The sequence below is a fragment of the Lagopus muta genome, chromosome 11 (assembly GCF_023343835.1).
Source record: "Lagopus muta isolate bLagMut1 chromosome 11, bLagMut1 primary, whole genome shotgun sequence".
Lineage (NCBI taxonomy): Eukaryota > Metazoa > Chordata > Aves > Galliformes > Phasianidae > Lagopus > Lagopus muta.
Genome location: NC_064443.1, coordinates 3,459,224 through 3,471,693, shown reverse-complemented (window position 1 = coordinate 3,471,693; position 12,470 = coordinate 3,459,224). Strand labels below are relative to the sequence as shown.

General features: G+C 40.7%; 1 protein-coding gene across 2 annotated transcripts in view; it reads right to left on the bottom strand.

Moving 5' to 3' along the window:
* Positions 1–12,470, bottom strand: part of IARS1 (isoleucyl-tRNA synthetase 1) — a 92,495-nt gene that overhangs the window by 75,036 nt on the left and 4,989 nt on the right. For both annotated transcript variants that reach the window (XM_048957822.1, XM_048957823.1), the window contains 5 exons: positions 12,268–12,424; positions 11,519–11,638; positions 10,298–10,380; positions 4,150–4,267; positions 1,425–1,572 (listed from right to left, as the gene is read on the bottom strand). In XM_048957822.1, the coding sequence (XP_048813779.1) occupies positions 1,425–1,572; positions 4,150–4,267; positions 10,298–10,380; positions 11,519–11,638; positions 12,268–12,424 (626 nt within the window). The remainder of the gene's footprint in view (positions 1–1,424; positions 1,573–4,149; positions 4,268–10,297; positions 10,381–11,518; positions 11,639–12,267; positions 12,425–12,470) is intronic.

The window sequence follows — 12,470 nt, the reverse complement described above, 5'->3', positions numbered from 1 at the left end:
TAAAGGAAATAAATTATTAAAAAAAGCCATTTCCTATCCCTCAAGAAGCCCAACCTCTGAATTTTGACCATGAATATCACTCAGACTTTTCCTCAAGGGATTTTAGTATTTCTATGGGCACATTTAGCATTTGTTCATTATCACAGACCTCTAGTTGCCATAAAGCTGTTGTGTCCTTATGTCTTCCTATAAATATATTCACTGAAGACAAGACGCAAGGAGCTCTGAAACCAGCAGCTTTCCATGCAGATGTAGGTGTTATTCCTGAAAGCTGTCGATAACTCCTTCAAGCTGACCAAATTTATGTCAAGATTTTGGAACGCCAGAATAAATTTAGCTCTCCCACAATGCAGAGAAAACCCCAAACGCCTGGAGTTTATTGTAAAGAACTCTTCAACTTCTCATATTTGCCACCTTAGGCAATAATTAGATTCATGTGTTTGTGCTGGAATGGGAAATTACGCCTTTGGCATTTCCTAAATCCGGAATAAATGCACTGTTAACTTGAATCTCCATTTTTATTTACATACACTGAGAAGTCGGAAAAGGTCAGAAGTTTGGAAGAACCTGAGAACAGCAATGCAAGCATGTTTGTGTCCAAAACCCTGCCTTTTTTTTTTTTTTATATATTATTATTATTTTTTATTATTTTTATTTTTTTTAAGTTTTTAATAGATTGAAAAATAAAGAGAATTGCATTTCAAGACTAAAACAAATACTCTGTTGCCAACTGACAAACCTGGATCTGCAACTGGAAAGTTATTTGAAATAGTAACACGAAAAGCCAAAGCTTACATTTAGGCAGCCTATATGGTCTGCTGCATGTAACGCCTGACATACTGGATGCTCTCTGAGAGGCTGTTCAGTAGCCCAAGTCATTTAGCCAGTGATAAGTAACTCATCTACAAGTAAGCTGTAACAGCAGGTAAAATGCACCCTTATATTGGAAAAAATAAAATAACATGGGAACTCGCAGCATGCACCTCACCTTACATTTGTGCTAAAAGACACAAAATGTTCAGTTATTGCAACCTAGTTGTCATACACTGGTCTGAGTCAGAGCTCCAAGAGCAGGGGAAAGAAGCTAGGGGCTCCCAGTCACACTTCCCTGTCCTTCAAACACTGCGTGACTTTAAGAGACCAAATAAAACATTCTTCTTCATTCATTCTATCATTTCAGCTATCAATACGCATTTGGGAACAGCCTTCAGAATGCACATAACTGGTAAAAAGAGCAAAACAGTTAGAAACCATCAGCCACGTAGGAAATGTATCTCCTCATCTTCTAGAACACTGATCCAGCCCAAGCTAAGCACTGTAGATCTGGCATAAGTAACAAGCTATCAGACAACATGCAAGTACACATTCAAAGGCACTGAAGAAAGAAGTGCTTGTTACATATATCACCTTAATTTAACACTTGCCTCTCAATTTCACATACTGTAGTTCTGGGTTCACACAAAGGGCCAGATTGCTAGGTAAAGTCCAAGGTGTAGTGGTCCAAGCAACAAGAGAGACACTTGCATCTTCAACCAGGGGGAAACTCACAATCACTGAAGGGTCTTGAACATCCTTATCAGGCAAGATAAAGTGAGAAGAAAAAAAGAACAACACATTTACTACGTGAGCTAGTGAAAAAATACAAATCAATCAGTTGCAACTGGTGCCATTCACTGCCTTGCAACTCGCCTAGTTGACCTCTGTAGTGGCAGAATGTGAAGAGGCAGCATAAAAAAAGTCTGAAATGAAAACCAGTCACAGCATCCCATCATTATACCAGTGTATACTATCAGCCTGACAAGGCCACTGAGTTCAACACTGGGTTAGCAGTGAGATTTGGAGAATTAGCTGCCAAAACACCAGAGAGCTGAATGCCAGCTCCCTCAGGTACCTCTCCTAATCCCTTTTTCTACATCTGTAATTAATCTCAACTGTCAAGACTATCAGCAGCTGCAGCTACAAAGAGGTTTTTCCCATATTTTCCTCTATAATCGGAGAACAGGAAGAACAGCCATCACTTGAGAAGAGGCAGTATCTTATTAAGAAACTACTGTTAGGAAGGAGAAAATAAAAGTGTGGGGTACCTAAAGAAGAAGTGCATCAATATACAAAAGAGTAAGAATCTTTGTCATCAGCTGTATGAAACTCAGCCTCCAAAAGATTCAAAAGAAGCCCCTGAAAACAAGTTTTTCCTTCAGCTAATTACAATCCCATTTGGTCACTTCATATCTCCTGTATTTGGAAAAACAGATTGAACAAGTCTAATCTTGCACACACGAAATGTTCACTATTAATTTTAACTGTCAAATTTAAAAAAACAAAATTAGATGCCTCTTGCAGAGACCCTAATGATACAAATAGGTCCTGCCCCTCTTCACTTCCAGCGCAAGGCACTCTGGGTTCCATCCAGCATCATGGAACAGTTAATTGCATCACAGGACAGGCAGCTATTTATGTCTCAGCTAAGGGCTGTTCCAGAGGGAATTTTCTGTGAACATCTGGTGCAGTCAACAGTAAAACATAAATATTACATAACTCTTGAACTGCGCTCAGCACCAAGCAAAGATTGAGCTATCACTGCAGCTCTGTCTCTGAACAATTGAGAAACAACACTGTAGTTATTCATTTGGTTTTCCGAAGCACAAAGTTGACCAGGTAGATAAAAAACAAAAGCCAGGAAAATAATAACAATTACATCGAGGCTTTCAAGCGATGCTCACAGAATTAAACCTGCTTTAAGCTGAAGATAAAAATTCTTCAGTTCTTATGTAATGCCAGATACTGACATCATTTACTCCAGCCTACATTAGATACTTCATTTCTAAACATGCTTCCTGTGTCCTATTTCTCACAGGATCAATAAAGAGAATCCAAAGTCTGCTTTTCACATCAAGGAAAATAGCAGCTGCTTATTCCCAGGAACAACAGATCTTGCTAAGAATAAATTTTACCAGCTCACAGACCCTCAATCTCCAAAATATCACCTTGAAACAGACAAAGACGCTGTTTGCACGAAGGAGCACAGCAGCACACATAAGCATAGACTGTATTGTTATAGAGCAAGAGATGGCATCTAAGTATTTTGTTAAGATTTGAGGAGAAGACAGCTTTGTTCCATGTAAAAGGGGCACACAAACACAGTTTTTGTTCTAGAGAGAGCTCATTAATCTGAGCCTATATGAAATGTCAACTGCTTCGCTTGTATTCGTTAACTATTTCAGCTTTCACAAACAGAAATATCAAGGTATCTTTATAGGTGCCACTATTCCAGCTCACACAACCCTTTGTTCTTCAGCGTGGTCAACTGAAACTCTGAAATACAAAAAGCATTAGTATTTGTGGGCTGCACTGTACAAGTGCATTTAAGCAGTTGTTCCAAAAACACTATTTTTGGCCAGCAAATGGGCCTTTATTAGGCAAGAAGTAAAAAAAGACCAGATGTACAATTTGTGCTAGCATTCTGCTGTAACGACCCACGATTTATGCTATAAGGATACGGAGGCCTGGGTGGGGATTGGAAAGGACACAAAACCTCTAAATTTGAAAGATTAGGACATAACTGGTGCCTTCATGTATGCAATCATGAATTTGTTCCAAATAACAGCTGCATCCTAGTAGTTTGTTTTAAGGGTTTGTCATATAGTGCTTAGCACACTGTTTTATACTGGAGTTTATCATTTTAAATGCATGATTCCTACATGCTATAACCAAACTGGTCTTTGATAATTCTTACTAATAATACACTGACAAGAGATTTCAACTTTGCCAATGACCCTCCTCTTCTCAGATCTACACAGCCAGGACAGCTGCAGCACTCCTCTTAGTATTTACAGTGGAAACCCAGCATAAGTGCAATACTCATTCTGAGAGCCAGAAGAGGAAATGAAAGTAATTTAGCAAACTATAGCAAAGTATTACGCCTCACACAAGCATTAACTAAGAACAGGGAAGAAGGCAGAGATCAAATAATCCAAACAAGCAAAGCTAATCATAATAAAACAGCCTATTTACTTCATTTTCTTGCTATCAACTTGGAGTGCAATAACATACTTATGGACCAAGTTAAAAGAACTTCAACGACTTCCAAATCTATGTTGAGGACAGCAGAGATTTGATTGCAACACACTACATACCCATATACTGACTTACCTTGTAATTCTGATGGGACTCAAAATTTGACAATGGGGTATTGCAAGCAGTAGAGAAAGGCATGACTTTAACACCTCTATATACCAGTCCCTTGTCATATAGCTGCTTGAAAACCCACCTGGAAGCAAACAAGGAACACAGAATAACACTTTGTACGTCATGTTTAATAGAACAACAGCAAAGATGGAGCGATGTCCTGAAAGACACATTTCTAAGCAATCAATCACCAACTAAGGACAGAGTTTCTACGTCAAAAGAAAAGAGAGAAATTGACTGTGACTGCGTTACTGGCTCAATTTTAGTTTTAGCTGATTCTAGCAGTTTGGGTTTCTGTGCACTGATTGCACAGCACAGAGCAACATTCAGACGGAACACAAATCAGTACTGCTGAATAATCTTTCTTCAATCTCCTGAATACAAAGACGACCTGGAATTTCAATGGCTAACAAGGCTGAAATCAGACATAATTAAAAGAGACACGCAATGACATGGCTGCTCACATATCTTAACAGACAGTGCTAATAAATAAGTGTACCACTGAGTAAATCCTGACTGTGAAGAGCTTTTTTCAGAAGAAGACACAGCTTAGCAAGCAAAGTAATGAAACCAGCCTTACGGTGCCATAAGCTACATCAATAGTCTCCTTCATTAGATCATTTCTCTTTGGACTTGATTCCAGCCCGAGATCAGTTTCATTTCAAGCTTTAACTCTTATTATGCAATCTTCAACGTGATCTGTAGCATATTTGGATGCCTTATTAAAATAATCAAAAGAAAGATCCATCATATTGTAATACAAAGTACAAGCGCATGCTCAAGATGAACAGTGACTGAAAGAGCAATGTACTTCACATAGCAGCTGATCAGGTGTTTGTGTGATGGACAACAGCCTATGATTTTCTCTAAATACCACCAGATTTGCAGAAGGGCTGTGCATGTTTACCACTGACTTGCACATTCACAGGTACAGTCTGCAGGTCAGCTATCTTAAGAGTAAGGCAAGAGAGGGTAAGCCTTAAATATCACTGTAAGTTCAAGATCTGCTTTTATTCAGAGTCAAATTCCATTTGTGAACAGTTGGAAGTGACTAAAGACTGACGACTTGAAAAGCTCTCTGCTTGAACTATGTTTTCAAAGCCTCCTGATCACTTTTTTTGTGTTCCTTTCCAGATCAATAGCCCACTGCTAAGCAACCAGCCCCGCTGACAGGCAGCACTCTTTCCCTGCAGGCTGTCACTTTGTGCTTAGGAATCCAAGCCTCTGCTAAGTCAGTGTCAGAATTCTAAGTTTGAATGTCAAATCTTCAAGATAAAATGAAAGCAGACTACTGCACTGATTTCTAGCTGCAGTATCAAAGAAGGGTATCAGGAGACATGCATCAGCCTGCTGTCATGGAGGACATGACACCGTGCAATCCAACCAGATTTATCCAAGGGCCTCCACTAAAAGTCACACACTTGCTATGAGTGGCCACAAACACAAGAAATCGCAGCTTCCAATCCAGCAGCATCAAGATCTGCCATGGAAGAGCCAAACCCAGAGCTGTGTGCTCCAGAGGTGGCTGACTTCCCTTCCATTCACACCTCAAAAGTAACCTTACAGAAGTAACAGATGTCATCCCCAGGCAAGCTGTGGCTGCCTGATCCCTAACCCAAATCAAAGCACACCAGTGTGTGTGCATCACAGCTGAGATTGTAATAATTTATACTTAAGTGCCTCAAACAAAATACAGATTTGTGAATACAGTCTCATCTATTTTCTGTGTAAACATTTCAGCTGGTTGATTGCAGAAGTTCTCATGCAAGTTTTTAAAAAATTAAATGTATGATTATCACCTCAGAGGATAATTAATGCAGACTGTGACAAGTGATAGCATTTATACCGAAGGTGTTCAACTTGCTTTCCAAAATTAACTAAAATACCCATCGACAAAAAGCTTCACTTTCTGAAGAACACTGCCTACTAACAGCATAGACGAAAACTACCTCGTGAAACACTGCATATTCAATTCAGCTGTAAATATAACCATAAACTGCAGGACATGTGAACGCTAGATGGAGCAGCCAAGAGAAAAACCCAAGCCAGCACCTCCCTCTGGTGGCAGTTCTCTCCTACTGCAAAACAAGCGTGGCCCAATTTTCCAAAGGCAGATCAGAAAGATGAGAGCTCAAAAGGATCATTCTTCAAATGATGCCCTAACCATCACACGCAGGCAGCTCACAGTACAATCCCTCCTTTCAGGCAATTATTCCAAAGGCTCAGAATTACGAAGTCAAGACAGCTGCTTGATGCAACAGCCCTCATCATCACTACGCTAACAAAACAACGGTGTTATCTCACATCACACAACAAAAAAAACACCTTGAGATCAGCTCCTGCGTCACAAGTGCACACAAGATAACTGCTAAAGAGCTTTCTGCCAGCAGCACTGCCCAACCAGAACAAAGATTAACCTGGCTCTAACAGCAAGAGCCACTGAACTGTTGGCAGGTGGGTATCATGCCTTGCTTAACGATTCAACACATGAGATTTCCAACGGCCTACCCAAATCTAAGCCCCTACACTTGAAAATCACTGCCAAGTTGCAAGCAAGAGGCTCTACGTTCTTAAGCCAAAATTGAAACAGATATCCTTTCGAAAATAATAAACAAAACCACTGAATTAATTTCAAAAGGTTACAAATCAAATGCTATTCCTCAATTTTGGCACGTTTCTCCTCAAACGGCGCAAATTTCATTGCATCCTCTGGCTGTGGGACACTTTTATCCCTTTACAGAAGAAAAATGAGCTCTGGGGAAAGGTGAATACAAGATGCTTATTTCAGCCATTTCTTAACAAAGATCCCTCTCTAAAGGTGAAAGAAATCCAGCTTCTAAAGAGCATGACACAACTGAAAACACCCATTTCTTGCTCCTTAAGTGTCAAGATGGGATGACAACTGGTTCAGCCTGGTTAGCATCCAAGACTGTAATTCTCACCATAGGTACAACTTCCAAGAATCTGGAGAGAACTTTATTACAGTACCAGTTGATCCAAGTCACACATACAGCAGACAAACATCACAAAGGGAGTCCTGGCTTCCAAAGCTACTCCATTAGTCAGTGTGATGCTCCACATACCCTTGGCATCCCATGTAGAAGTCTATATCCCTCAGTATCCTCTAGCAGATGAAAAAGGAAATTACCCTCTTCACACACATACTTCCACTTTATGTCAAAGAGAAGCTGTAAGATCGCATCCTTCTCAAGTTCTTCATACCACTCCTTTGGGTTATCAAGTGATTTCAGGTGACCAAGAGGTTCTGTTTGCAGTGACTCAGTATTTAATGGGATTTTAAGTGTTCAAAGTCTCTCAGCTTTGCAGAAACTAAAAGCACCCATTAGAAATATTAGAAATCGATTTTCAAATTTGAAGTGCCCTCTTTTGGCCTTTATTTTATTTGTTTAAAGAACCAAAAAGAACACTGAACTCAATTACTGATGAAATGAAAAACAACAAAAAAAAAGTACTCAACACTGGACAAAAAGACAAACATAGAGGAACCTAAGCCCAATATCAAACACAGAAAACCTGTCTTTAAAACATTATCTTTATAAGCCACCTTCAACAGAAAGTAAAAGCATATGTCCTGGGGACTAGGAATCAGAAGCACAGATACCAGCAGGTCTTACTGCTTACTCCCAGGGTCATCTGTAAAATCCCAGCAGAGCTCAATTCTGCTCCAGTTCTGCCCTCCAAGCTGTCAACTGCTAACAGTGAGGGCATTTCCTGCTGTAATCTTCACCTCAGTATGCTGAAGGACTCTCAGTCAAATCAAACACAGGATGTTCTTGTAACAGAAAATATAGATGTGCAAAACTGATGGTACACTTCTCCCAGTGATCAAAGTAAGCAGAAGTTCAGTGTATTCCTCCTTTAGAATATAGGTAGCAAAAGGGATGAAATGAAAACTAGCACAGCAAGAAAACCACCACCAGAGATCTAGAGTGCTAAATGCATGGGGAAAAAATGCAGATAGCTATTAAAAAAATAATAATAATGGACAAAGCAGAATCGTTTCTTATGAACACTAACCCTCTAGTGAATTGCTGAAGAGTTGGGGAATACACAAAATACAGCAGCAATTCCTATGAGGATGCAGAGATCTGTTGTTTTGAAGTCATTCTGTTCTAGAGTTGGATTAACTCCACACAGAACAAAAGTATATTTAGAAAAAACAAGGCCATAACAATCCAGTTACTGTGATCTTTACAACAAGGACAGCTGAGCACTGACAATTAGTAACAGAACTCCACAGCACCGGAAAAAAAAGAAAATCGAGGCAGAAGGAAAGCAAAACTACATCCAAGGAGCAGTGGGAGAACAGCCTGGCAATCCAAGGCAAATGTTCCAGTTCCAAGAGCTACCTGCATCCTCCAAAGCCATAGCCCAGAAGTAGGACAGTGGCACCCCAAGCTGACACTAGCACAGAGCACGGCAGGACGGGGCTGTGAGGCCAAAGGACGCTTCAGTTAAAGAAGGAAACAGAGTTCTTCTCTAAATAACAGTCCCAAAATGAAAACTGGAACCACAGCAACAGAGATAGTTTGGTGAGAAGGGCAGGGGGCAGAAATGGACCAAAAGCCCCACACTGCATTTTCACACTAAGCAGCGCAGCCATTATCTCAAGTAAAGTACTGGTCTGCTACCATAACTAAATACTTTTCTCTCTCTTCTCCCCATACATCTGCTGGGGAGAAGACTAAAACAACTTCTTAGAGCACAGAAGCAGCTAGAAAATGTTCCTGTCACCACAGTTACACAAAGACTCCGAAGGATACAAGTGGCTTTGCACTGCACGAGCAAACAAAGCTTTCAATTGTTTTAAAAACTGAACTGCGTTTAAACTGCAACCTGCAATTTCAGCCACCAGACGGCGCTAAGAAGCTGTCTAACTAATTGCAGGGGCACGGGGGAAAAAACATCCCAACCCATCAGACTCAGAAACACACAATGGCTCTGACCTCAGAGCAGGAAACCTTTCGAGTTGGGTGAAGGAGTTTCTTTCTAAGGAGGAAAACAATAGAGAAGCATAAACACCACCATCGAAAATAGGGTAGGCTGTTGAAAGAGACCCTGCTCACAATACATGTCAAGCTTGTTTTTAAATGGTCCCCAGAAGATACCAGTTAAACAGAATTATGATGCCACTAGGTAATCTGATAACAGACAGGTTTCTTGTCAGTCTTTGCTTTATTATTAAGCATGGTTTCTTCAACTGAATTAGCTACATATCTGCTTCTTTCCCACCATTTATGCTTTTAATAACTCACTGGCACTAATGGCTCCTAGAGACACCTGGATGTTTTGTCAGTCCTTTATCATACTTGGATGCAACTTAATTACATACAAAACCAACCACACAGCTGTACAATTAAAAGTTACCAGTAAAACCAACATTAAGGAACATCAGTAATACTTCACTATGCATATAATCTGCTTTTCAATTTTAGTCAGCACAGTCTGCTAAACCTTTCATTGCAAGTCACTCTGTAATTCTAACAACGTGAAGGGCTCGCCACTGCCAGTTCCCCAGGTACTAACTCAGGTTGGTTTACCTTAACCTCTAAGGTCATCTTGTCTTTTGGAACCCTAACAGGCGCTCTGAAAATGCTGCCAAAATTCCTGGAAGTTAGCTCTGCACCAGGAGTTCCAGAACGCTGTCACACTGCCAAGAACACAACAGCAGATTCACAGCCTCCAAGTTCAAGCTTGAAAAAGAGGTTTAATTAGAGCTAAGCTGAGTTTGAAGTTGTGGTATGAAGAACACGAAGGTAGAGACAACTCCTTAAACAGAGCAAGGAGCGTGTTAGTAAATCTTCAGAAGTGTTTTTGTATCAACGTTGAGCAGTAAGATTAGAGGGCTGAGTAAGAGTAGTATTGTTCATGCTTGTCTTTATCTAGAATATCTAGAATATTTGATTAATTTCCTCAATTAGGCATGAAGATTTCACATCCTCTTCTATATTTTCCCCACTGTTTACTGAACTGGGCATATCTGAAGACAATGTTAGTGGCAGATGGATCAATGCATGTTTACCACAATTGAAGCCATTTTTAACATTTCACACTCACGTAGCCTACATGCAGGCTGTACATGCTAACTTACCACACAGACTCCATGAATTCAGGATAAAGTGTTTTATAGTCGTTTTCAAAATCAATCCAGCGTCCTAATCTGGTAACGTTGAACTGTTAAGAAAACACAGGCACACAGATGAGAAGGCATCTTCACTTTAAGGATGACAGTACATTTCCAATATTCACTCCATAAAACAGCTTGATCAATAAAGTTGAGCAAAGATTGAAGCCACTGACATAATTGTTTAGAACCAAGACCATAGAATAATCAACTATGAAGGGTGGATTAGAGATACATAGAACATGCATAGAACCATAGAATCACTCAGGTTGGAGAAGACCTCAAAGATCACCCAGTCCAACAGCAACCTGACCGTGCTACCCTACCTCTAACAACCCTCCACTACATCGTGTCCCCGAGCACCACATCCAAATGGTTTTTAAACACGTGGTGGTGATGGTGACTCAACCACCTTCCTGTGCAGCTCATTCCAGTGCTTAACCACCCTTTCTGCAAAGAAGTTCTCCTGATATCCAACCTAAACTTACCCTGGTGCAGCTTAAGATTATTTCCCCTTGTCCTGTCGCCAGTGAGAAGAGACCAACCCCACTCTCGCTGTAAGCAAGCACCTGTCAGACATTGGAAGAGAGCAATAAGGCCCCCCCCCCCCCCCCGAGTCCTTTTCCCCTGACTAAACAGCCCCAGTTCCTCCAGTCTCTCCTCACAGGCCATATTCTCCAAGCCCTTCCCCAGCCTTGCTGCCCTTCTTTGGACCTGCTCCAGCACCTCCATGTCCTTCCTGTACTGAGCTGCCCAAAACTGAACACAATTTATTTTTTTTTCCCCCCCCCAAGGCTCAGCTGAGGTCCAAATGCCTGAAAGCAGAGCACTTAAATGGATACATTCAAAACAGCTATGGAAAAAAGCATCAACTAGAATCAATCTTTTAAAGTTCAAAAATTATTAAAAAATATTTTAAAAATGTAAAAATTTTAAAATGCTATCAAGAATCACTGAAGTTTTTGAAATATAAAATTTAAGCATGCACGAGCAACTGCTAAAATTCAAACAGTCTGCACTTTCGATTCCACATCATGATTCCAGACACACAGCACAGAAACACTCACTTCAAGTCAGTTCTCCAACTGCTGTGCTTCCTCACCCATACAGTGGCAACAAAAAGAGGTCCAGTAGGTATATATACCATTAGGGAACATAGAATGGACTGCACACTGAGCCTTCACTTACCTCCCATTCCTTTGAGTATCTCATCACAATTCCTCTGCACTGGTTGTTGTATTCTGCAATCCCCATCTTTGCCACATCCTCTGGCCCTTTGATGCCTAAGGTTTTGTCAATCTCATATTCCTGGGAACATTGAGAACAACCAAAACAAGAACATCATAACAAAAGCTTTCAGAGTTTGTCCAAACAGCTTCTTTACATTCTATGCATTACAATGGGGCCGAAGGGCCTTTCTTATTCTTCTGAGTTGTGGATGCCCCGTCCTTGGACGTGTTTAAGGCCAGGATGGACGGGGTCCTGGGCAACCTGATCTGAATGTGTATGTTTGGTGGCCCTGCTAGGCAGGGGGGTTGGAACTACATGATCCTTGGGGTCCCTTCCAACCCGGGTGATTCTGTGATTCTGTGAGTTTTCCTGAGCACTGCAGGTGAAATAAGCAGATGTTCTGAAGGATAACCCAGGTGGGTTTGCATCTTTACTATCTTAAGGGAAAAACATGTTTCCTGAAACACATACCAGATTTGGTTAGAGTAATGAACAGAGTGCCTGAAAAAAGAAGGCTGACTGACCAGAAGAATGCACAAGAAACCTCTACACAATCTAAGGCCAGAGCAACACACTGGCCAGTGAGCTCACATTGCTCCTTTCACAACAAATCCAGCATAAGAGCAACATAGAAGTGACTGATAAGCAAGTAATACTGGGGAGTAGGAACCAACAGATGTGTCTGTAGGTAGACTTATTGCACGTACCACAGGTAAGCCATGGCAATCCCATCCAAATCTCCTGTCAACATGAAAGCCACTCTGATGAGCAAATCTGGTAACTATGTCCTTAATGGTTCCTGCAAGAATATGGCCATAGTGTGGAAGCCCAGTAGCAAATGGAGGGCCATCATAGAAGTTAAACCTGTGACACAAAACAAGATTATTAATGAAATCAAAAATCAATCATC